This window comes from Polyodon spathula, chromosome 14, assembly GCF_017654505.1.
Source record: "Polyodon spathula isolate WHYD16114869_AA chromosome 14, ASM1765450v1, whole genome shotgun sequence".
Classification (NCBI taxonomy): Eukaryota; Metazoa; Chordata; class Actinopteri; order Acipenseriformes; family Polyodontidae; genus Polyodon; species Polyodon spathula.
Genome location: NC_054547.1, coordinates 7,549,899 through 7,577,222, shown reverse-complemented (window position 1 = coordinate 7,577,222; position 27,324 = coordinate 7,549,899). Strand labels below are relative to the sequence as shown.

Here is a 27,324-nt window from a genome sequence, read left to right as displayed (position 1 = left end):
GAGTGAGCTACAATACTTTAGCAAGAAGTGTCTAATAAAGTAGGTCTAGCTTATTAATATGCCTTCTGCAACAAAGGGCCTGCCAATTGAGTTAGATCTCAGGAGTGATTCTTCTACACATCCCATAACAATATCCACTGTTTGAAAAAGTGAACCTGTTTTTACCTCTTTTCTATACAGTACCTCCAGTGCGCCAGTTATCATCTGTCTAGAACTGCATTTTAGCTGTAAATTTGATCCAAACTGATATAATTCACTGATAGAACTGATCAAATGAAATTGATGTTGAACTCAAATTTCAGCACTCTGGACAGAGCACTTGGAGTTTTACACATTGGCTTTGCACCTCACTAGATACCCATGTTTCTCTATGTGACTCCTGCTATTTACTAGACTTAACTGCAATTTGCTCTGCAGTAACTGGGATATACCACTGGAAAAATGGTTTTATCCCAAATTCCAATACAGGTCTTGTTTAATTCCCCTGCCTTGACTAACTGAATAATGTTCCTTTTCCATTTTGGGGGGTTTTCCTGCTATTGTCTTAGAAGTTTTAAAAAACTCAATTGAGCTATGCCAGATAGATAACTATTTGTGTTTTGTGATTTTTTTTTTTTTTTTTCTCCATTTCCAAATCAAAACTGCAGACCAAAAACACACAAGTTCCAGTAACAGACGCGGTTGTTTTCTTGTGTTAGTTTTCTAATGAGAAGTTGGCGACAGTGCGAGCTAGTTAGTGGAGGGGGGTGTTCCCTGCGTTTGGAGGAGACAAGTAAATGATGCTGATTTGAGTTGGGGTTGAAAGGTCAGCACAATTCTATCCAGGGAGCATCCGCCTCTCTGTTCTTTGATATCCTGATTTTAAGCCTGAGCTCATGTCAGGGCTAAGGGACAGCACACACATTAAGGAGATGTTAATGGTAGCTTGTTGTATCCAGGGCAATTTCCTTAATTGTTATGAATACATTACCTGTCTAATTGCTGGATTTCAGTTGGATTTTTAAGATATCTGAAGTATGTTGCATTGCATATGGTCCAGATACTTACTGCAAAAGGCCAAACTGTCAATATTGGTAGTTGTCTGAATATTGCTTTTGTCTTTTTAATTAACACGTCTGTCAATTTATCATTTGTATGCATTCTCTTGAAATTAACTTTTTACATTTATCAGTACATATCATATAGCTAAGATCATACCACAGTCCTTGTGCGTCCACAATTCTTATTGGCATCATAAAAAAAAAAAAAAATGAATTTAAGATCATCTGCATTCAGTCCTTGTGTGGAAACAGTATATATATATTATATATATATATATATATATATATATTATATAATAATATATATATATATATATATAAGATCAGCCAACAGTTCTTGCAACTACTTTTCAGCATTTCAGCCCTCTTTCCAATTTTAACAAATACTGTGCCTGTAGTATATGCTTTAGCATTACATGTAGCTATTGACAAGGCATATCCGCAGTGTCAATGTGACAAAATACATTACATCTCCTTAACCCCTAGATTATACCCAGATCTACTACACTGTCCATGTTTCCCGTGCATTTCCACACACACATGTACAGCAATGTACTGTAGGTGGCATTCATCTATTTACTAATATTTGAGAAGATTTTGGTGTTTTTTAGGTCTTATCTGTGTGTGTAACTTCCCATGGCTTCTACAGCAAGAGGGCACAATGGCAGTTTTAAATTGCAAATTAAATACAATTAATTTAATCAACAATTTTCATTTTCATACATAAAAACACAAAACATTTGCCTGGTATACAAACTTCAGTTTCTATTTTATAAAAGTTCTAGTGATTTCCCACTTGTATAACCTATAAATGTTGAACATTTTGAATAAATACAGTTTAATATACAGCATTCCCCCTTAAGGGAAACAGTAATAGCACAATATTGTACACATCACGAAAGTCAGCTATAAGTTAATATGAGAGAGTTAAACCTGCACAAGAAAACAAAAAAAAAATACAGGCCTGTTCTGTATCCCAGCATGAGACATTGCCAGTGGCAGTTTATCTGCTTGCGGAGAGACACCCATGCATGAAAAGAAAGAGACAAGCACGGAGACAAATGTTAGCTCATTTCTTAAGTAATTAGTTGCCTCCCGTGCGGCCGCAGCGATTCAGAACGAGCTGTAATGTTTAATTACTGGCTAAATGAAGAGCCAGACTTCCTAACGGCTGGAGTGACGGCGGCAAGGAAGCGGCGACAGAAAGGCATTGGGAGCAGCGAGATGGAGCTGTCCACCTATCGGGGGGGGGATGGGACTGAACATGCTGAACAAAGCTCCAGAGAGGTGCTATAAACAAAAACTGTGACCCACACCAGGTTGATTAAGTACAAAGGTTCTTAAGGATTGTTTGATGGTTTATTTGATTCCTTTTTTTTTTTTGTTAAATCATGAAAAACATGAAACAAGCTGGTATGTAATGTGTAGAATTATTTCTCCAGCTAGGTTTTATGCTGTAATTTAAATATTGTAATTTATGACGGTTACATAGAAAGTAACCATCACTGTTTTATGCTTGCCACAAGAACCTTGGCACAAGCTGTTTCAGCACCTGAATGGTGTGAAAGATAAGACGGGAACGATAGAGTGTGAGAGAGAGAGCGATACATTTTCTGCGATTACTTATTCAGTTGCTTACAGAGTATTTCAATTCAGAATAGTTCTTCATTACCAAGTTATGTTTTTATTATTCATTGTAATGTTTTATTTTATTATTATTATTATTATTATTGTATGCTGAGCATTATAAACTGAATTGCGGCTGGACAGTGTTATGGGAGAGACATATTGTGTTTCCCATTGGGGAGCTGTAAATACCAGCCACTGAAAACATAAATCTCAATTCCATGTGTGGCTGCTTATAGAGCTTTACATTTATACAAATGATTACCTGTCCTGCGTATCATTCATCCAAATGCAGAGTCCTTTATATTTCTTATTTTTTTGTTAAATTTTTGTAGACTACATATTTTGGCAGCACGATGCAAGGGAGAATTAAACTCTAAAACAGAGTGGTCGCTATTTATTAACATAGCTAGGTATAAAAGGTATTTTAATTACACCCGGAACACACCAAAGGAACAGACAGCACAGGAATGTCCCATTTTCATTTCTGGATAAATTCATTTTTGCAGTTGAATGTCTCACACAATAGATTGGGCCCCCACAGGCTGTTTTCTGTACCCGAGATAAGATTCTTACTGTTATTATTAGCTGTCTGTTATTTCTGTTATTATTCTTACAACCGTTTACATCATTATTTATTTATTTATTTAAGATCTGAGATCATTCTAGTGAATGATCCAACTGCCTCAAAAGTGGATGAACTCGAGCAGATCGGAAACACAGTTACTAAAAAAGAAAAGTAAAAAAGAAGAACGGGAGATGTTCAGAAATCAATAGTGAATTAGCCAGCGCTGTGGCCCAGAAGCCCGTGCGTTGATCCTCGCATGGGAAGGTCGCTGGATTACATCACGGCTCAGCCAACCAGAGACAGGCTACACTGCCTGGAGACACTCTTGACTGTCTGCTGCTCACGTCCAGCTTCCCAGTTCAGGTAGGCTGGGGTCCTTTTTCTTTAGCAATAGTAGATTGCACTTATGTAAGTTTTAAGGCCAGGGCTAATTAGTTGGAGTTCCAAGTTTGCAACATACTGTTTTGTTTTTTGTCAAATACAAAAATAATAATAATACTGTGTTTAATGTAAAAACGACCTTGATATTTATGTGAAACATTCAGTATTTTTCTTTTTTTTTTGTAAAGTGAGGTCAAGTTTGCACTGAAGTAATGCATAGACACATCCACCGTACCACTCAGTCAGTGATTGATTGTATATCTCTGGATCATTTAATTGAAGTTCATCTATAATAACAAACATTTTTAGCACTGACTTGCTAGACAAACTTCTTCCACATGACACTATTCCAAATTGGTTTCCCACTTTAAAAAAAAAAAGAAAATTATTAAAAAACTTGCTGTATGCGACAGTTTTAAATAATACCATGTAATCTATGAGATTCAGTAGGTGTCAGTCTTCTTACTAGAACTGATGCTGTAGAAATCGTCTACCAAAACCTCATCTCACAAAGAGAAGTACTTGTTGAGGGAAGAATCTCAGAGCAGAAAAGCAGTTTCCACTGCAAGATAGCTCTTTTTTCATGCACAGTCCACTGAACGATTCCCATTGTTCATCACAGATCCGTGATGTATGAGCTGAGCAGCCTGATGGATGTATCAATTCAGCAGGCCGACATGATGATGAACACAAGGCCTAAAGACACCCGGCGAGCTGGAGAAGTGGCAGCTCCCAAAGAGTCATGCCCCCTTTCTCACAACCCAGCGCCCGCCTCAGACGCTATGTTTATTGCATTTCTTTATTCATTGTTACTTTTTATTTATTTATTTATTTGCATATTTGTTTAATTATTTTAACCAGCACACACACAAAAACCATCACGGTGATGTATCTCGTCTGAAATGGTATAGTGTCAAAAGTGGCAATGCAAGTTTAATCACATTACGCAATGCTTTATAAATTATACATCCAAGAAGAATGAATAAACAAACTCTTTGGTGCTTTTGAATAAGAATGAACCGCTTGAGAAATTTCTGTGTGAACAAAAGTGATTAGCCTGTTTGTCTGGATTTTCTGACGAGGATCGAGATCCAAAAAATTGTAATTTTAGATAAAAATGTATTGATTAAAAAAATATATATTAAGAAGAAACACTGGGGAAGAATTATTGCAGTAGTTATTACTAAATAAGTGTGAATTACTTCACAGGTGTATTTTTTTAACCAGGATGAAGCAAAAATGCCCCAAAATATAAAACAAAATCAAGTAATGGAATTTATAGGGTGAAAATATAGTGTGGTTAGTTTCTATTTTTGGAATGGAATAGATCCTGTCAGCTTAAGAATTCCAGTAATTGAACCTGATGTGACAGAAGCAGGAAGCTAAGCAACTCTTGCATGAGAACAGGAATTTAGTCATATAGTGGTGTGTTTGTATTCCTTCTGTGCAAGAAGTCTTGAATCCCCAGTCTGTATGTCATAATGTACAGAGCGAGTGCAGAAAGTGGACTACGCTTTGGGTTCAAAAATGCTACAAGTGAGACTCTATAAAGGGGATCTGTCATTGTGGTGGAGTGGGTGTGCTTATTTATAAAGGCCTGTGTTAAACAGCATGGGGTTGTTTTGTACAGTTTTTCTTAAAAAATGGCTCCAGTAAATCTTGTACACAGGGGGTGATAAATGAGGCACCCGGAGCGCCTGCTGCTTGTTTCATTTATTCATTTATTTATTTATTTTACACTTCAGCTCAAACAGTGGAAGTCCGTAAGTCTGTTTGAAATGCCGAGCACGAGACAGAGACAGAGACAGAGACAGAGAGAGGTAGAGGGAGAGGGGACAGAAGGTCTGAGCGTACTCAGTTTAATTTTACCTGAGGGGGGCCAGATTTCTCTCCAGCTCCTAGAACAACAAATATTTTTCCTCATTATTAATTAAGCACAGAGGAATAAGAGGGGCAGCGAGAAAGCAAGGTTAATCGACAACATCTTAGAAACAAGCCCCTCAATGATTTACAGCCCTGGTTGCAGGCAGGCCCAAGCAATGCGTGCCCGGCTTCTCTACCTGTTAGCTACGAATAAACAAAAGCTGCTAAATAATGAATAGCCTTGCTATATAGCTGCTGAGGCGCTGTTTAAATTAATAGAGATTAGGAATGTAACCCTGTAGAGAGCATGTGGGGATTTTTCATTTATTTATTTATTTATTTATTTATTTGTCGTATTGCTAAAATATTTACAAGGAAAGTTTGTTCCGTGAAGCTGGCATAGTGCATGCAGCGCAGCAGAAGAAGTGACTGTTGCTATTCATCAAGCCCGGGTAGCGTGATTAAACGCCAGCTCTGGCCAACACATCATTTAAAGAGACACGGGCTGTAGTTGAACTCTGCCGAGTGAAAGAAAGCACACTAGAGTGCCAGTTCTTGGTTCAGTAGGGGAAAGACCCCTGTGTTATTTATTATCCACATTGTGTTCCTCTTCACTCCTGGGGTGCGTTCCCTGGCTGGTCTGTCGCTCATTTGAGTCCAATACAAGAGATACAGAACATAATACAAAAGCATATGCTCACAAACTGAGAAAAGATTAACATTAAAACACTAGCATTACTAATTGGCCTTCGGTCATAGTCTAGCAGAACCACCTTAGATCACCTTCCATTACCAAACCATATTCTAGAAAGAATGGGTTGTATCTGAGCTGATGTGTCCTGCAAGGAATCTGATTTCTAAATTGCTCCAATTAGCCTCCAACTACTTTTGGCCCAGCCAAATAAATGTACTGCAGCATATTTTGCACTGACTGAGGTAGTAACAGTGGAGGGTTAAAAGGCTGAGACTGCTAATACTCACTTCATGAGTGGTCAAAATCCCCCTCTACTGGTTGACTACATCGCACAGCTCAGTCTCCCCCCTCCTCACCCCTTAAACCAACCTGCCCAGATTCTTCAGCACACCCTACATGTCCTTTCCCTTGGGCCGGCCCTCCCAGAATGCATTAGATTGCCCCTGTAGTCCCCAAGTAAAGACAATCTAACTGACCAGCCCTTTAATATCCGTGCTGCGCTCGCTGTCACTTGTGATTGCGATGGCCAGGGATGAATATTGTGCCCCGGGTGTTCCTTTCACCTCCACTGACATTTAACTAAAAACACAGTACATCTCAGCTGACTACATGAGACATACTCTTCTGCAGGATGGGGGCTTGAAGGAGGGGGGGGGGACCTTGTAGTGAGAAAAGGGTCAAGGACCTGCTTACCAGTCCATCATCATCTCCATCTTATCAGCACAGTAATAATTTAACGATAAAATAAATTATAAAAAAAAAAAAATCATAATCCTGGGTCCTGGAATTGGAAACATGTGTGTGAGGGTTAAGAGATTGCATGTAGGTGGATTGTGCCCTAGGGCCTTTGTTGTGTGGAGGAGAGAGAAGGAAGGGTGAGAGGGAGAATGAAAGTGTCCTTCTGTTTGACATATTGCACAGCATGTCGCTTCTCTTTTTTACGGTTCTGCAATCTTTAGCATTTCACAGAAGGGTCTTCGAGTGCAGGTTAACTAGTAGCCAGGGGCCAAAAGAACTCAGTGTGACAAATGGGAGACTCAGTTGGAAAGGGGATGTGATAGTGGAGAGTGGAATGGAATAGGTTGATCAGCAGTGTGCTCAGTTGCGCTCTTCCTAGATGTAGATACTGTGTGTATGTGTGTATGTATGTATGTATATATATATATATATATATATATATATATATATATATATATATATATATATATATATATATATATGCAGCACTGTCACTGACATCTGAACTGACCAGGAACTTCTCTTTTGTTTCTATTCCTACTTTTTACTGAACACACTTTTAAGACCAAGGCCATGTTGCATGGGAGAGACTGAACCGCCTAATCTCCACAATATTTGAACATAGTTGACCACCTAGAACCAAGAAGCAACAGTAAAATGATGTCAAATTCTTAGTCTCCTGCACACAAGAAGTTCAGTACAAAGGAATGATGATTTGAGTGTTTTTTGTTATTTTTTTATTTATTTATGCACGGTGGCAATCTGGAGGTATTTGACATTTTGTTGTTGCTTTTTCTGGCTGTTGGGCGTGTTTAGAGTTCTGTTTGAATCCAGCTACCCAGCTGTGTAGGATTAGGACACGGGAAGGTCAAGCAAATTATTCCCCCTCCTACCACCCCCCAGGGCTACGCATGATCTCTGGCCTCCAACAAAACAAACATCTCAGAATGTTAAACATGAACTCCTTCGTAATTAACTATTGCTTTCCTCAATAAGATCAATACCCAGTGGCTATTCCACTGCCATCAGATTGCATGACAGTTTCAGGTGCATTCTTTGTGATGCTTGAGGTGCTCAGGCTAGGATTGTAAAAATGATTTTTTTCTATGTCTAGGTTGGTTGCTGATCACAATGTTGCATGACTCTTGATTTTTTCTGGGCCACTCATATGAAGTTTTCTCATTCGTTTGCTCTCTTTTTAATCTGCCCCTCCTAGACAGAGGTGGGCTTGTTTCACACATGCATTAGTTCAATACATTCAGCAAACAGATTAGAGGGGGCCTTATCAGAGAAAGGGAGTACGTGATAATGGTTTTCATCAAATCCCCTTGCTGTCACAGATTAAAACGCCATGGCTGGAGAGTATTAGCAATCTCTTTTTTTTTTTTTTGTCTTATCGTGCCATCGGATTCCTGAGCCAATCTATCGTAGCAGGCCTGCTAAAGATACAAGGAGAAGTCAGTTCCAATCTGATAGGCGATTGTTTTTTTTCTCTCCATCGCTGATCCTTGTTCTTGTCATCGATCGTTGTTTTGCCTGGACTCTTGTCTCCTTGCTCTGCAGTCCTGGTTCTCTATATCTCTGTGTTGGTTGTTGGTGGTAGGGGAGTGGGGGGTCACCGCTGTGTTCCTTTAAAGCGATTGATCTCTTGGTCTCAGAGAACAAAGGGAGACAAGCAGAAGTGAAGAGAGGCACAATCCACTTGGAAGGAGCTACAAAGGTTCAATTACAGGGGTTACTTTTTTTGTTATTTTATCTCCTTTCATGCTCCTTATGAATGGCGGATTCTGAAGTCAACAATTTGACGGGGCTCTGAGCACAATGCAATTAGAACTAGTCGTCACTTAAAGCTGGGAATTCCCAATGACTATCGACATTAGGGCTGGCAATCTCATACTGACCACTCAAGGGTCTAAAGGGGTCTTTATAGACAGTTGCCTTTATCCCATTGAATTTGCAGTACGGTGTGATTCGTAATTTTCAAACATTGTCAGAGCATTGTGAAAACAGGAGGGTACATGATACATTCACTTCGTGATAAATATATATATATATATATATATATATATATATATATATATATATATATATATATATCTATATATATATATTAGGGCTGCAACGAAGGGTACATTTGACCATTGAAGGTTCTGAACACTTTACCGAAGGAAGATTCAAACCTTCTATGGTATTAATATGATACTAAGCAATAAAAGCAATAGTCTTTATTTCATATCTTTAAAATTTCACAGTAAACATAACTAACATGTTTCAACCCATAGGTCTTCTTTAGAGCAGAGTCTTTTATTGAGAACTTGGTGTGGATATGGACCACTTGACCACACTGTCTCCTAGTCCCTCAGCTCTAACCACTAAACTGCACTCCCTCATAGTCACTAAATACTGCTAGTCCACAGTTTCTCCTAGTCTCTCATCTCTAACCACTAGGCCACGTTAACAACTCACTAATCTCAATCCCATGTCTGGCTGGTAGATCAAGAACAGTCCAAGCATTCTTGTTGTTCTTCAAACTTTCCAGAAACTCTCACTAATTTTGTGTTTTGTGAGCTAAGGAATGTAAAACACAAGGAAACACTGTAATCTGGAGGATTTAACCTCCTACCCCGGGTCGTGCTGGCAGCTGCTCGCCGCTTGCAGAAAATTAAACCTGAGATTGATTTCAAAGCAGGCAAGGTATGCATATAGGAGCAGGGCTTGATTGGAGTTTGACATTAAGTGACATTACGTCACTTCCCAGACACACATTTACCTTCAGATTGGCTTGTTGGTAGGCAGATTGGAGCGTGACGAAGTAAGGCTCGTCAGTTTTTTGGGTTTTTTTTTTTTTTTTTAAATGTGTCTGGCTAGTTAATGAGTCCTTCTCATCTTCAGATGAATATATTGGCCTTGTCGCTTGAAGGAATTTATTGTCAGTAAATAGGACTCAATATTCGAAGAAGCCATGTAATAAGATATACATATTTAATGAGCTGAAATAAAGCGTACAAGGAGGAAAAGCTTTGAGATTTTTCTTTTTTTCCCCCTCTGTCCTTGTTTGCTGGTTTTATAGACTATTTCTCACCAAAGCTCCAAATGTCAGAGCTGTTGTTAATCCCTGTACAGCAAAACTAATGAAGTTGCAGTCTGTTGCAGCACTTGCGTCAGGACACAGGAACTCTTTCCACAGAGAAGTGCTGTGAGAAGAAGTCCGCAGGTCCCTGAAGAGTCGTTAGCCAGCTTGTTTTTATCTGTTGTGAAGATTATTATACTGGTTAGCCATTTAGCAATACATGTTCCTTCCTAATGAAGCTCGATCCCCTGGCTAGGGTAGTCTAGGCTAGTGAAGATACTTGTATTTATACAGCGTATTGCTATAATCAGGCTTTCACATTCACAAAGACGCCCCATTATCATGCTTGGTTGAAGGAAGTGAAGATATTATACACAATAGCCTGGGCCATGTTCACAGAGTTAAAATCATATTAAAAACATATAAATCACTGAGGAACTTCTATGTGCAACATAGTTGTTTCTTGCTAGTTTCTAACTGTATATAATCAATTCCAAAAAACCTTCAGAGCTAGGCTGGGGGAGTACAGTTGTTTGTGAAGAATTTAGCCTTGTCATGCTGTTTCATTCATATTTAATATACATTCTGAAGTTCAAAACTATAAAACAACTACTAGCAGTATTTTGTAAATTCAACGACAAACATTTCAACTTTGAGAAAGACTTTGTTCGAAACTGCATTTCAGTCATGTTCTGGCAATATTGTTTAGACTATATCACCTATATCAAAAGTCTTTCAATTTTGAGATGGCTTTAAGTGTTAGAATAGCTTAAAGCTTTTATACCCAGATATGTTTGTAACTACAATTGTCCTCAAAGAATCAACGGAGTAGCGTATAGTGTGACCCTGTTACAGTGCTTTATTGAATGTCTTACTTCGAGTCCTTTGCTGGAATTGCTATATGACCTGTAGAAGGGATCCTGTATGAACTTGAAATCTTGTGGACCTCTTCTGTTTTGTACTGGGTCTAATAAAAGCCATTTTTCTTGTCGATTCATAAAGTAGGAAAGGGCCAGATGCCTCTGCATGGATGTACATTTGGCAATTGTCAGCACAGCAGCTACAGGCCATGACTGATAGATAAGAACTTGTTTGGCTGTTCCGAAAAAAAAAAAAAAAAATGCATTCACAAATTATGGTCTTTCAGCTCAGGACTTAACTAGTAGAATATTGTATTTTACAACTGCCTGCAGCTGGAATATTTTAGTAGTTAGTATTTTACTCAATATTACCTCAGTAGACATTGTACAACAAACCTGGACTGCTTTTTAGCTTGAATTGATTATTTTAAGCATTCAGTAAAGTTTTAGAATGCTTTTCATACTTTACTTAGTATAAACTAAATACACCAATTCTGTCCTGATAAATAAGGGGGAGAAAAAAGAAGTGGTGGGGGTGAGGGTGTGGGGCGTGCCATTATTCGAATGCAGCAGCAATGGCTCTCTCTGTCATTTCACCATTATTATGAATAGTGAGCATAATGCATTGGCGTATGAATGGGATTGCCCGCCTGATTGTGATATATAGGTTTTCATTACAGCTCTCCTAACCCTGCCATTCGGCATGTGGAAAATTCTATTTATTCCCTAATTTGTAAAAATTCCCTCCCTATCTGACACCAATCAGAGGGCTGTAATTGTCTGTTCAGACCTGCCGGCAGAGCGCTGATGAAGAGCTATGTGTGAGTGTGTCTGATCTGGCTGTCCGGGCCAACTGCCCCACTATCCCATGCACGTTAAATTCCAGTGCGCAATTAATAACTATTTGCAAATGGCAGAGGAATCATATTCCAAGCCTGTATTCCACAAGCCCCGGTCACCTTCCATTACAAGCAAAGAAAGTGGGGGGTGACATAAATCCCAGCCAGGAAAATGAGAAGAAAAGAATAAAAGACAGCCAATGTCATGAATTGCTAAATTAACTAAATTAGTTCTTCACGCTCTGCTGCGTCATTGTAAGGATTTTAAGTTGAAAATAACCACCTTAAATATACCAGCAGTAATTTTCAGTAGGGAGCATGGGAAGGAAATATGTATACAGTATATGAAATAAATTAATGTTAAAGAAAGGAAAAAAGAAAATTCAAAAACGAGGATCAGAATGAATAATTGCTAAATTAGTGGTAAATGAGTTATTCACACGTTAATGAATCATTTTAGGGTTTTAAGGTTAAATAAAAATTAACAAATGAAAGAATTACTATATTATATTATACTATTGCCCCCTCGTTCTTTTTTCCATTCCACCCTTACCTCATTTGAGTTTTAATATGCAGATGCCTAATTTAAGGGAATATTGAGAAATCCGTTTTACATGTTAACTCGATTATTTTGATTTATGATGCAACCTTATGCAGATATTGCTAAATCATTTCTAGATTCACCCCCCCCCCCCAAACATTTTGCACTTCTTTTTATTGGTCTTTGTTGTTAACTAGTTTAGTATTTTATTAGCTCCTTTTAAGTGGACGGCTTTCTTGACAAACACGCTATGCAGATCAGCCTCCACTTGTTTCTGAGCGCAGGGGATAATGGATGTCTAATTGACTCATTTCGATGCTTTTTGCCTACAGGAGGGCCTTGCATTAAATGTTTGATTGCCTTAATTTACAAACACATCATTAGGTCCACCTCGGCCCACTCTTAATAAGGACTTTATGAGGCTTTTTTAAAAGTCTCCTGCTCTTGTCTTCCCGATTCGTAAGCGTAATTAAGTCAAATATTTAAAAATATGGTAATGTGGACTTGTTTGAATAAGTGTTCTCAATTTCCATAATTTCATTATTACGTAAAACACACTAATTATTTGAAAGTCTGCACATTACTGGGGAGAAATCTTCAGCTAATAAAGATGAAATTGTCCTTTAGTGATGGTCTGGCTTGAGCGCTCCTTCAGTTCTAAGTGAGGTTAGTCAGTGATACCAAAAGGCAGAATAGCTCCTTAAAAAACTGCATCTTTTGCATATATTGATACCATAAGACTCCAACAACAGAGCTACAGAAGTTTCGTTCAGTAGAATTCACTTACCTTCCTAACAAGTTTCAATAGTTCTAGGCCTCCTCAAGTTTACATTATGTTCAATACAATAAATGAGTTGTACCAGTGTGTAGGTCTGGAAACCTGTGTCGTTAACACTCCTGCCCGCCCTCCTATTAGAAATCAGCTGAGCAATCCCTAACTTAGTCCTTTAGGCCACCTGATATTCCTTAGAAGTTTCCAACCCAACTGACCAGATCACAATCTTGTGCACTGCTTGACAACCTACTTATCCTATGAATGTTGCCTAAATGTTTTCAAGTTGTTACTAAATGGTGTTGATATTCCAGACATATTAACCACACTGGAAAGAAACCCAGGCACACAGAGCCTGTCCACTCTGGATAAGGTCAAACCTTTGACCTTGTAATTCCTCTTTTTTGTTTCAAACTGTAACTGGCCTTGATAAATACAAAAAGAGCAGAAAATGTTTGCATAAACCCTGTTCATTTTTACTAGCCCACACAAATTATCAGTCATTACCCAAGTTTGTCAGCAACTGTGTGCCAGAGGGGTTAAAAAAAAGCAATAACCATACACTCTATTAAGCAACAGTGTTGTTGCGAGTTTCTGTTTAATTAAAGGTTTCATAGATATTACTGTGGGAATTAGCTGATCCATAAAAAGGAGTCAGTTCCTGTAAGTGTTTCAGCAGTGTTTTAGGAAGCAAGCACACTATAAAAAACAAACAAGCACATTTTTCAAGAGTATGTCATCATTGACGTTTGATCTACATACTTATGGGACAGTGTCTGGCCCACAGGTAACCAAAACTGAAAATCGAATTTCCTTTTAATAATAAAGGGCTTAATTAAGCTTTAGGTGAGCCAAGACCTAAATGTTTAGTCATTTCCAACTGCAAGATCATAATAGCACATTATAACCAGGCAGATGTATGCATCCCATACTACTGTATAGTAACCCCTAGAAACAAAAACAAAAAACTTTGGTGCTGGAGTGCCATTTCAGGTCGAATTAGTATAATAAATGATTAAGGGCTGTAGGACCTGGTCATGTGGTTATTTGGTTCTATTTAATAACTTGGTTGGATCAAATAGCTGGACTGTGGCGATGCTGCCCACCCTGGCAGTACATCATCATCTTTTGTTTCATATGAAGTCCCACTACAGGTCAGCAGTTCAGTACGGACACATATTTCTGTCTGAGTTTGACTGCAGCGGAAGTAGGAGCTGGTCTCGGCTATCTGTGAACAGCAAAACCTCTTCTCCCATTCCACGATGGGGTGTTTTCAGATGTACAGTAACAAGTCAGCTCACACACTGTTAGCTTGCTATCTGATGGTGTAAGACACTAGGCTAGCAGACCAAGCCACTGGAATGAATGATTAAAGGAAGCCACTTTTCCTCTTTACTGGAATAAAGCTGGAACAAAAGAATGTTGCGAAGGAAGCAGGTGCGAGCTGGGTTCCGTGATCTGCACAGGGCGATTCCTGAATTCCTAATCAGCTGCTAATCAGGCAGATGTATCCTGCTCCAGTTCCAGACCGGGCAGTCATTCCATTAGACACTAGGACACTGGATTCAGAACACTGGGATGGAGGTAGATCATATTGCCAAGGGGATTATAAACTTAGTGATCAGCTAGGCGATCCAGCAGATACTTTACTGTTTACAAAACACATTTGTTTATACCTTGGCCACATATTTCATATTTTCCTGTAATAAGTTATTTGTACATTATGTGTGTAAAAAAAACAAAACAAAAAAAAAAACGTACCTGCTAAAGAGGTTAAGAGAGTTGCCAAAAAGTTCAACGAAAGAGATCTATGAATCTCTCTGTATGCTGATTGGCTGTCAGTTACATGTCTCAAGCCCTCTATTCAGATATCAGAAATCAGGTTCTGGCTTTGTGCACACTCCCAAGTATATGGCACATGTTTGGAAAAATTGCACTGTATATAACAAGCCCAGAAAAGGGGCTATAAAAAGTGAGATTAAATCATCTGGTTTCTTGGAAAGGCATTCAGTAGGCAGAAGAAGCAATAAAACATACAGCAAAGTAAACACAATTACAGAGGAGTACCAATTACATACAGTGACATACTGTACTGGAGCTATGTGATCCTGTAAAATAGACTTAAAAGCGCTTTATTTCTGGAGGTGCATCAATTCTCTCTACTTTGGTAGTGCTCATTGAGTACAGCATTCAGATGTGAGCGTATCTGCATGATTTACCAGTACAGGTGGACAGTTTTATTAAGCTGCATGGGCAGCTTCCCCTGATTCTCAGTGCTGATGTTCTTCAGTCCAGTGTTCTGAATTGTAATATATAGTCCTGGCAGATGGGGAATTACCTGAGACCCAACAGAACTCATTACAAGTTACACACAACCAACCACCTAGTGAACATTAACGGTTGTCTCGCTACAAAAAAAAAAAAAAAAACACGATAAAAGAAGTGTTTACGGTCACCAGAGCTAAGCGGTCACCTGCTCTTAATAGCTTGTAAAGCCAGAAAGAATTCTGTGTTCCCCTTTAAGGACTTGTTGATGTATTGTTCGGCACTATCCTGTGGAAAAAATTTAACTGTGTTTTTAAAAGGCAACATTTGGTATTCTCTGCACACCCTTAACAACCACCAGCCAGACTACAAATGAGCCAATGACCTGGGAGGGAAAGGTATTCGATCCCATTGCCAACACCCATTGCATGTTCACAGCAGATAAACTCTTTGCACTAGGAATCTGTTTAGTCATGTGTATTGAGCCAGAAAGTCTTGACCTGGCCTTAATCCTCACCACCTAGCCTGCCTTATACGAGACATGGTGAGGCTAGCACTGACATGGAGTAGTCAATAATACATTTTGCTTTCATGAGGAAATTATCTGTAAGTAGCATTAACGCAATTCTGGATAATGATGCAACTTACTCTTCATATTGCGCCTGAGTATTGTCACTTCCTATAGATCGGCCTGTCCCTGCATCCCCGGCTGTGGGAAACATTAAATAAAGAGCACCCCTGAGGAGGCTGGGTGTGCTGTTGGATTAATGGGCTGCCAAGGTCTGCCCCGGGCCTTTTGCCTGCTCATGGGAGGAAGGGGAAAAAAGCAGCAAGCTAGCACTGAAAAGCAGCGCCCTCTGCTGCAGGCTTTTTAAAAACACTGCCGAGGATCTTTTGCTGTTGTTGAGGAAGCCTAGTGTTTCCATCTGGGCAAGGGAGAAAATATAACCTATTCCCTTACTAGCCTTTCCATAGTTGTGGTGACATTTTACCACCTGGTGGCACTGTTTGCTTAGCTAAAAATCCCAGACAAAGAAACTGCAGTTACAACTTTTCAACAGATTCAAACCACAGGAAGAACACCAGTGTCCCAGCTAAGGACATTTCCACAGCGCTACCCAAGCTCAACATGCAAGTATTTATTATCCAGAATAGAAGACAGTGAAACTGGAACATTATACACAATATTAATACACAGACGGGACATTTAAGGACTGAATGTAGTTTGAATTTTCTTTAGAAAAAAAAACAGATAGAGAAAAATCTTTTTACTAGAGAAGATCTTTTGGAAGGAGATAGTGTTGCTGAAGACCTACAAGCCAAAACGAGTGTAAGCCCATATTCTTTAAAAACTGCTATCACTCGTGTTCCTGTAAGGCAAAGCGACCGCTGGGGTATGAAGAACAGTTAAACACCCTGAACTAAATGAAATTTCCTTTTCAAATTTAAAAAAATATAAAAAGTGGTGAAGGGGAAAATAGGAGAAGAGAGAGAGGCACAGACAAAAAACGAAATAGAGAGACAGTGTGAAACAGAGAGCAAGAGAGAGGGAGGGAGTTAGGGAGGGACGGAGGGGGCATTTTTGTGGTTATTCCTTCTGTCTGACATAGACAGTGAACACAAATATTATTCATTAACAGTAATCTGCCATTTTAACACTGATATATGGCCCCCAGGCACCCAGCCGCTGGTTCATGTCCTCGGCTATAAAACACAGGGACAGTTTAAATATGGACCTGCTAGGCTGGGGCCTGGCAGTGATCTGTCTCTCCCACCACCCCCCCACCCCCCCTCTCCCCAGAGCACAGGTGCCACGCCACGTTCCGCAAATGAACACATTTGTAGCGGCCCTACTTTGATGGCTCTATGATTCCTGACGGGTCAATAGAAAGCAGCCTGATCTGCCGGGAGTGTGTCAGCAAGGAGATAATGGAACATCTCCCTGTATGGAAAAGAACCACAGAGCAGAGCTCTGCCTGACTGGGTGCCTCAGTTCAAGTGTGTGTGTGCGCGTGCGTGTGTGTGTGTGCGTGCGTGTGTGTGTGTGTGTGTGTGTGTGTGTGTGTGTGTGTGTGTGTGTGTGTGTGTGTGTGTGTGTGTGTGTGTGTGTGTGTGTGTGTGTGTGTGTGTGTGTGTGTGTGTGTGTGTGTGTGTGTGTGTGTGTGTGTGTGTGTGTGTGTGTGTGTGTGTGTGTGTGCGTGCGTGCGTGCGTGCGTGTGTGTGTGTGTGTGTGTGTGTGTGCGTGCGTGTGTGTGTGTGTGTGTGCGTGTGTGTGTGTGCGTGTGTGCGTGTGTGTGTGTATAAAATTGAGTTTCTGTAATGTACCTGTCAGTTGTTCTTTAACTTGGTGAATTGTTTGTTGAATATTCTATTATCTGGTAGTTGTGTGGATTTCTAAACTGTAACTGAATGAACTGCTGTCCTTTTGAAAAGGGGATTAGCTGCACTTTTTTAATCCTTACAGGCAGAGGACCATAGTGAGGTCCTCATACTGGAGGTCTCACTTTGACAGTAATGCCAACATGCCGTGGTTATTTGCCTGTCTCAAGTCCTGTAACCTCAGAGTAACCCTTAAATCCGAAGCTGGTAATTATTACCACGGCAATAAGCAATTTTCCAGGGGTATGAGGATTGATGGCACAGTCCGACCACATTGCAGCCTCATTTTAATATGAGGGTTCTGTTTCATACAGTGAAAATCCATAGTTCTTCATAAGGTAGTTTGTTCTCATTAGAGCCCTATTGAATATAAAGTAACATGTTTGTGTTGGACACCGGTGTAATCTGATAACCCAGCCATGTAGACGAAAATCAATCTACTTAACATGTCAACTTGACAAGAAAAATGTGCATAGAAAACACATCAGCTTTTCAGGACAGCCTCTCTCTGAGTAAAGACAAGACGACCCTCCCAGCTCTACCAGGGTATGGGAGGTGCCTCAATAATTATCCATGAACAGAATCTCCCAGCACCTCTGCATGCTATGTGTCTCTTACTGCAATGTTCATTTCTTCAAGATGGCAGATCAGCAAAGTTCATATTTATCCAAATTATATATGGCTAAATGACACTGATTAAACTTTTCTGATTGCATTGTCTGTAAGGAGGGATCTGGGGTTTATTCTTTATATTATTCTTTATACACACCCAAACCTAAGGGAACATTTTCAAACACTCTTTATATTAAGTGCAAGTTTCGTGAGTAGTGCCCAATGCCGATCATTTCTTTCTTTCAAAGAGGTTTTATTTTTGTGATGTAATGGTATGGTATACTGTATCTTGATAAAGAAAATAACAAGTTCCCCTAAGAAATGTCAGCATAACCAATTTATATTACAGTAACGAGTGCAGATCACAAATAACTGTTTAATGTTAAATCTGTTTAATTTACCTTGCTGTGTGTATAGTTGTTTTTACTGGGTCACTGTGTTATTCAGGACTGAGTGTAAATACCACTTGACTATATTAAAATGCCGAAAACATTTTTAAAAACTGGGATCCGGACTCTCTGTTGATCTCTTTTCCCAGTGTAACAGCAGTCAAGGGGAAAGGTTTCTCCATCGTGATTTGGATCGTGGTCTCCAGCACTAGCCACCCGCAGCAATCCAGCACTGCATTGTCACTGCCTAAAACCCCGCTCTCAATGAGCTTGCTGTTCCTTGGCAACAATCAGGTTACAGTTCAAGGTGGTGTGGCTCCAAATGTAAAAACTGTGGGGAAGCCAGTAACCGTGCAAGTGTCTCTCTCCTACCTGAAATGGAGGCCTGGGAACACAAAACACTCCCCTGCTGTGCGTTAGCGCAGAACTGAAGGAGCTGCTGCCGCCTGTATAAAGCTGCTCTCTGACGAGGCGCAGACAGTTTGATTTAGTGGTCCTTTGTTGTTAATGGTCCCCTAAACAGAGTTTGCATGATGCCTTTAAAAAAAAAAAGGAGCTGTTAGGTTATCTTTGAAATTTATGAAATCTATGTTTCTAATATCCCATGAGCCTGCCTGTATCAGCGTTATTAAATCAATAGGGGATGATTACATTGAAAAATCAATGCCAGGCTGTAATTGCATATTAAGAAGTTATTTTCTGTATTGATAATGATAATATGCGTGTTTACATTTCAGATGATTAAAATCAATGTTATAAAGTGAGTTATGACAACAGCCCCTGACCAGACATCTTTATGGAGCACGTTTAATAGGATTGTTGATGCTTTGCAGGGATTGTCTCCATTTATCTAGAGTACTGGGCAGGCCTGTGTGTTTCTGCAGCTCTTGGACACTGCCTGCCTATTGCTTGCATTCAGACAGAAGAGCCTTTCACAAGCTGCATGAACTTTTCAGTGAGACTTTAAATGCTTTGGTTGAAAGGTTAGAGACATAGAGCTTTCCCAGTGAGGTCACTGGCTTCCATAATCAACACTAAGGCATGCATTGGTTCTATAGGGAAATGAACTGCATTAGAAGAAAAAAGCAGCAAATGTTAGCTGATTAGTACTTTTAACAGTCTTTATCAATCAAATGGGTAACATTTCCCAAATTGTTTTTTGTTTTTTGTTTTTGTTTTTTTATACAAAACCGGCCATTGTCGGAATCTTTCCCTGTTCATGACTAGTTCAGACGTGTGACTTTGGATGTGGAGCGCAGGCTGCCTGCTGGCTATAGTAGCGTACCATGATGACTTATATATTATAGATCTAGTCAATGAGTAAGTAAGTGCCTGATTTTTTTCTGGTAAAACTTAATTGTAACCAACCTTTTTAGAAAGTTGTAGTTTTTGATATTGCATTGTGAGTATGTCATAGTGATTTTCACAAGATTTGTTGTTGTATTTATATATATATTTGTTTATTTTAAATTTGGAATTGGCAGTTGTATTTTACCCCATTTTCTCCCCAATTTCAAATAGCTGATTTGTAAACCTGGCTCACCACTGCAACCTCTGTGCTGACTTGGGAGACTAAGGTGAACACACGTGTCCTCCAAATGTGTGCCATCAGGTACCTTAAAGCTACAGTGTTGGAGGACTGTGCAGCTCTGGGCCACTTGCAGGCAGGCTGAGGACACCCTGCCCTAATCTAGCCCCTCCCCACTCCAGATGGCGCTCTGCCAATTGTGAACTGCCCCCTGGGAATTCCCATCTGTGGCTGACAGTGGAATAGCCTGGATTTGAACTGGTGACCTCCAGGCTATAGGGTGCATCCTGCACTCCACACAGAGCGCCTTTACTGGCTGTGCCACTCAGGAGCCCCTATTGTTGTATATTTTAATTGTTAAAAAAAAACTAAAATATAAGCATGATGCAACTACTGTGCAGTTTGTTTTTTGGACTTGAAGAAATTACTATTAAATTAAGTGGGTAAGTGGCAGCTGCAGTAGACACATTTAGTGCTCGCAGAGTTTCAGTAGACTTCCTAATAAGAGAACTTACCCTTGCAAGGGGTTTGAGCTTCGGGGAGCACATTTCAATCCATCGACGGTTATTGGGGACATAACCTCGTCCATTAGCGAAAGTGTACTGGAATAATTTCCCTCTCGTACCTGCTTGGGGGTGGTTGGAGCAGGTTGTCAGGGACACAGGCTCTCAGAATTTCACTAACCTCTCCGCACAGCGGCAGTGGGATCCAGGCGACTCGGAAAGCTATAAGTTTAATTAAAAGTTTTTCCTTCTAGGTGACCTATTTTTTTCAGCCAGGAAAGAGAGAAGCAGTTTGAAAGACAGTCCTGATTACCGGCTAGGAAATAAAAAGCAGCATGATCTTTAGAAGAACGGGGAGTAGATTCCTGCAGCAGAGATGGGCTTGTTTTCATGTGGAAATGAGCCCCGGTGCACTATTCTTCTTCATTAAGTTATTATAGCAGAGCTGCTACAGAGGACCAGCACTCCAGTGATTCATTCTGCCTGCAGAGGACCAGGGTAGCCTTGTTGCTTTTTAATTGGAATAGGAGCTGTGGACTCAATAGAACCCTACCCAGAACCAAATTACTGTCCTGAACCGCCCAGGACAGAGACAAAACAAATGCAAAGATTGTAATGTAGAAGATCAGATTAAAATTAAGTACACCTAACTAGAAATTATAGCAAACCATTAATAGATTTAGTTTTCTTTTTTCTTAGGTAGATATTTGTTGTGTTTCTTTTTGTGCACATGGATGTCGATGAGGACAGCTTTAGCTTTGTTAATATAATTAAATTGAATAACTGACAATAATAATTGCTTACTTTAGGTATCATTTTATAGTTTAATTCTGGCTCAATAAGATATTTGCTTTTTATAACTATTAATGGCATACGATCAATAATTTATAACAGTTGCTAGTTCACATTATTCGTGCTTTATTAATGATTAATACATTGCATAATGTTTATTAATAAATCTTACACATATCAAGGTTCCAAAGCTAAATTATTTCCCTTAAATTGATGGTCGGCTCCTGCAAAGAAAAGCATGTCAAAGACACGAGTCAGCCTTGCAGTAGGAAATGTGAATAAAAATGTGTTTATTTTCAAGTGAAGCTGCTCATAAACATTAAGTATATGCGGTTAAGAAGACCGTTCTGTTTCTTCAATTAAAAGAAAATAATATAGTAATATGAAACCCACTTTCTACTGTAACTGCCCAATTTAGATAATGGAGGCTACCTACTGTAATAGAGCAGTCATGGGGACAACAGCTCAACACCTTTGATTACAATATAAATTGACAGATTTAAGCAGGAAACCCTTCAGTTGTATGTGCATAAATGCAAGCTTGACCTTTAGGAAATAAAAGTGAAATGTAAATGTGGAACACCCATGGGATAAATAGGAGACATACTAGTTTCTCAGGCCTTATCACTGATTTCAGGTTGTTTGTAATACAAGTAGCCACTGGAAATGTAAGTAACATTTTCAATAATGACCACACTTTTATATGGCTATGGCATATGATAGGAAAAACATCTTAATATCTGTTTAAAATATATTATGTATAGGATATACAGTACATGTGTGAGGTAGGTAGCTTTTAAAGAAATTAACTTCTGAATGCAGCTGTTTCACTGGAATTAATGTAGAGTTACCACCAAAGAGCGGTCAGATTAGGAATGGACAACTGGACATTTCAGTGCCAGGGCTCAGAATGAAATGCCATCTGAGGGAAGAGTGAAAGAGAGAGTTCCACAGCGCATGCAGCAAGCATGTCTCCAGCTACACCCAGCTGAGATTGAACTAAGGAGGAATCCATACTATTTAGCAGAGAGATCGAAAAGCCCCTCTGTATCACTTAGTACCTGTCTCCTTCTACCTCCCAGCAGAGACATCCTCTGTCTTAACTTTATCTCCGTTCAATCAAGCCGTCGCTCCAGCAACCCGCATCCCTCGCCGGGCGTCTCCCGGACAGTGAAATATGGCTACAATTAGCCCGGATACAGTTCAATTATGATAAACAGCATTCACACCCTTTAAACCATGATTAAAAGGCCTCCCTTCCTTGCCTTTGATAGAGAGAACTAATTTCACATTATTATCGCCACCTCTTGATTATAAAACACTCTCCCATTTTTTCCCCTTTTTTTCTTTATACAGTAGCTGCAGATAGATGTTGGGGCATCTTTATCATTTACACATCAGTAGCAATGCAATGCTCCCCTAGCCGGCCCATTTATTTTGACTTTCTTTTTTTTTTTTTTTTTATTAATACCTAAGCAGTGATTTTTTTTATTTTTTACCCTGCCTGCATGCAGCCCCCCTCTCTTCCCCCTCCCCCTCCTCTCACTTCTAAAATGAAAACCCTAAAAGTATGGTACAAAGAGTCCACCCCAAAAAACTGCATATGGGAAAAGTCACCCTTATGGTAACAGGTTGATAAATGGGTGTGCCGTAATGAAATGGAGACATCAAGGAGCATGAAAAGAAAGAGGGGGGTGGGGTAGTAATCCGACAAGAACGAAGCTGTCCGCAGAACAGACGAGGAGAGAGAGAGAGAGAGAGAGAGAGAGAGAGAGAGAGAGAGAGAGAGAGAGAGAGAGAGAGAGAGAGAGAGAGAGAGAGAGAGAGAGAGAGAGAGAGAGAGAGAGAGAGAGAAAGTGAGAGAGGAATAAGAAGGATCACCTTTCGTCTGTGTTCCGTCAAGGGAGAAATTACACATTTACTATGGTTTTTTCTTAAGACAACGGCCCTCATAGATCAAAAACACTGGATTTACGAGCCAATTTTCAACATGAAATATAGACACCGGGAATCAATTTTACCTGTGTTCAGCTTTATTTTTACAGAGCAGAGCTTTTAAAGGCTGCATTGTCTCTTTTCTTACAAAGGCCTATTTTCTGTCTTCTTTCTTTAATTTTAGAGCCACAGCATGCTACAGCAATTGAAACACTTATTGTGGGGTTGATTACTTTCATGCCTACTTCCAGTGTTTATAGAAGTATTAACCACTTTCCTAATCATTATGTAGTTAAAGGTTTCAATAATGTTTCTGAAACATGCTGCTGGAACACTAACAGTCACCCTCTGCTCCACTTCCTTAACCGAGGGAGAAAGGGTGTGACCTGAAATAAAGTTGTATGTTAATATCACAGTGATTCAGTGTCACCATCATGAAGAAATGATTTAAACAAACCTTTAAAAAGTAAAAATAGAACAATCATGTTCGTGACTAAAGTCGCTCTCTTTTTTTCTCAACAGATGATTGCAGGAACGTCGCCAACATCATGAAGGAGATGGCCCGACTCTGAGGCTATGATTTCAAGCAGACTTCACCCAGGATTGAGACCTAAAGGAATCCGGACGGAGAAGATGAGTCCATTTGCAATTATTGTAGAATGATTCACACAAAAAGTGTTTCAATTTTTAGGGTGAGTTTTATTTTTCCTGTCGAAGTGGGATGAAAAATAAGTCAAATTCAGGTTAAACTAAAGTAACGTCTTTTTTTTAAATTCTTTTAACTTTTTTTTACTGAACTATCAGCTTTTGTGTGAAGCCATCACACGTTGAAGGTACAGTAGTTATGTTTTAAAAGTGATACCCCACTCAGTCGTACCAAGATTGAGAATGAGGAGGACTTGAAAGTAGGAGCCATGTCTTATATTTGTTAAAGTCTCGATTGTGGCGACCCACACTTTTCTCCCTGGCTCAAGGGGAAGACAGAACTTAAGACAGTATCAACTTAAGTCTACAAAACCAGCATCACGCTTTTTACTTGCTACTTGACTTCCTTGACAGTCTTCTACAGTGACAGGGCACAACACATCAAACCCAAAACAGAGATGGTTATTAAGCCCTGCTATTGGAAATGCAGTAGAAAGGAATGGTTGCACTTGACTGACTGTGAATGCTGCTGTCATGTAGGGCCTTGCAGCTCTTTGTTCTGCTGTGCGAGTGTTTTCATTGCGCTGTACAGGAAAGTTTATCAGTGATATGAAGACAAGGTTGTAGCCTCAAAGACAGAAGAATAAGCAAACCTATTAAGAAATAAAGAGCAGTGGGTACAGTGGACTTGAAGCCCCAGAGCTAGAGATGTTCATAAAAGTCCAATTTGAGTTTCAGCGCCTTTGTACACGTACAATATTAGCCACCTGGTGGCAATGTGTGCTATTTGAAAATAGTTCTATTTGAAGTGCATGCATGTAAATAAATGGATTTATTCTAAAGACTGTTGAGAGGTAAAGTGGTAATCCCATCATTCTTTATTTTCAGGTAAACACACATGACAAACAAGTAGAGAGAAAGGAAGCAGAAAATCTTAATTACAAACTTAGTGACAGACTCCTTAATTGTGGCACCCGGGCAGTCTGTCTGCATGACGGGTGTGTCAGCGACCGCTGGTAGCTTCAGAAGTGCCCGTTTGATTTTAGTGTCCTCTTGCTTGTGTATGCATTTTACTCAATATTTATCTCAACACTTCCAGACCCCTAATCAATAGGTATATTAATCATTTTGGGGGGAAAAAAAAAGTCTGACAAACCAATTATTAATCTGCCCTGTCAAGTCCAATACAGTAATGAATTTACTAAAAATTGTCTTAACTTCATCCATTCATTAACTGCTGACGGGTGGCAGACTTCACAATGTCAGTGGATTTTCTCCGTTATTGATGCTGGCGCTGGCAGCTAATTTAAAACCTGGCTCCTTTAGCACCTCTCTGCTGTGCGCTAATAAAATGGAGCTTGATAATCATTAAGGACCTGATGGTAGAAAAACAAGCTTTGCTATCTATATCCTTCTCGCTCTTAGTCTTGCTGCCTTTTTGTTTTAAATCTTCTTCAGGGGATGACGACTGAGGGGGGAGCTTGAGCGTTTTCAGCACAAATTGGCCTGACTGTCCTTTTATGAGAAATAACATGGAATAGAAAGAAATGCAATTGGTATAAAATATTTAAGGAAAAATAAATAATTTGCCTTTATTTAACAGGTTTTTTTAAGAAGTGGTTATTTTATTGATGGCTCAAGCAGCCAAATGCTACTAAATCTTACTTAGAGATGGCAATTGCTGCCCTATCCCAGAGACTGCTCCAAGAGGAAAATCTGTTTTTTGTTTAACACATTTTTTCAGATGCTATATTTATTTTATTTATTTTTTAAAAAGAGATTGGTTTAAGAATTATACAGGATTGAATGAGCCATTTATTTTCATAGTCTGTAAATGGGGTACATCTCTGTTTAGACTTTAATAAGATGAAGCAGTGATTGGTATGAGTTTGCATGCAAGCCACATCATTTAAGCCTATTTTTTTTCGGTCATCTGAGCTGTAGGACCCCTTTTGGACCACTGCCGCGTGAGTAAAAGGTATGTACACGATGCAGACTTGGTTCAGTTCAGTATTGTGCTGTGCTTAAACCTTATTTCATTAGGTGGAGAAAATGACATATTTTAGTAGAAATAATGTGTTTATCATATGCTTCATTTTCAGTATGTTAGTAATTCATTGTACTGTATACCAGATACTTCTTGAAATAAATTATAAATTTTTGATGATTGTGAATTTAACTGACCACTGTGACACGAAGGGGGTTGGGTCAAAGGTGAGACAACAGAGAAGGACCTTGCTTTGTCTTGGAGGCCTTCAGGAGACAGCCGGGTGGAAACCTGAGCTAGTGTGTTGAAGGAGTGATCTTCAGGTCCAGACAGGGCACGGGGGCCTGCTAACGCATGTCGTTTCACAGCTTGTTTTGGCCACAGTTTATCAGGCTTTCCAACAGCCTGTAGGAAAGGAGGCGGCTCTGGCATCAAAGCCTCCCTTGGAACTGCCTCCATAGCAGCACAAAAAACCAACCAGGAACAATGGCTTGGAACAGCAGAACGAACAGCTGTGCTCTGCATTGTTGAAATCCTGGCCTTGAATACTTGAATGACCTATGCACTGCCTCTTACATACCAACCTGTGGATCGTAAACTAAATACATACTCAAAAGCATTTCCTCAATGTTAAAATATATGCTAGAGAAAGTTTTACATGTTTTCCTGACAGGTCACCATTTTTTTTTTTTTTTTTTTTAAATTAATCAAGGACATAAGAAGTACTTTGTGGATATAATTGCCATTTTAAATGTATTCCTTGAACTAAGTTGAAGGTAGGTACGCATAACTTTTTCATTCATATTATTATATTACCACATATACTGATGCATAGCAGTTTGACCCATTCCAGGTTTTACTGTTGCCTTAATAAGGGTGTATCTTGGAATAGGTCTTACTGCTATCCTGTTCAATTTTAAACTGTTACTACAATACCGATACCTGTTTGTTATTACATATGCATTTCTGGGTTGCAGAATCTCCGGTATACTAAAGTTTCTTAAAAAAAAAAAAACTTCAAAACAAGTACCTGTCCTACTGTAAACAAGTGGTGTGCTGTACCTGTGCAACTCTGCCACAAGGCAGCAGTACAAACCATCCTCTCTCCTGGCTTCTTGCACCCAAATGTGTGTGTTTTGTTTTTTTTCATTCAAATAATATTTAATTGGCTTTATACATAATATTCAAATGGGGAGTATTACTTCATGCCAGATTTGTTGTGGCCTATTTAAAATGGAATACACACTAAAATGATTAACTCAACAATGGTACTTTTTCATCTGAATCACTGAAAATT

General features: G+C 39.4%; 1 protein-coding gene across 1 annotated transcript in view; it reads left to right on the top strand.

Moving 5' to 3' along the window:
- The window catches only part of LOC121327087 (ERI1 exoribonuclease 3-like), a 58,124-nt gene extending 34,157 nt beyond the window's left edge, over positions 1–23,967 (top strand). Inside the window, exon 6 of the mRNA XM_041270874.1 lies at positions 23,918–23,967. Within this exon, the coding sequence (XP_041126808.1) occupies positions 23,918–23,967 (50 nt within the window). The remainder of the gene's footprint in view (positions 1–23,917) is intronic.
- Positions 23,968–27,324: the final 3,357 nt, after the last annotated feature.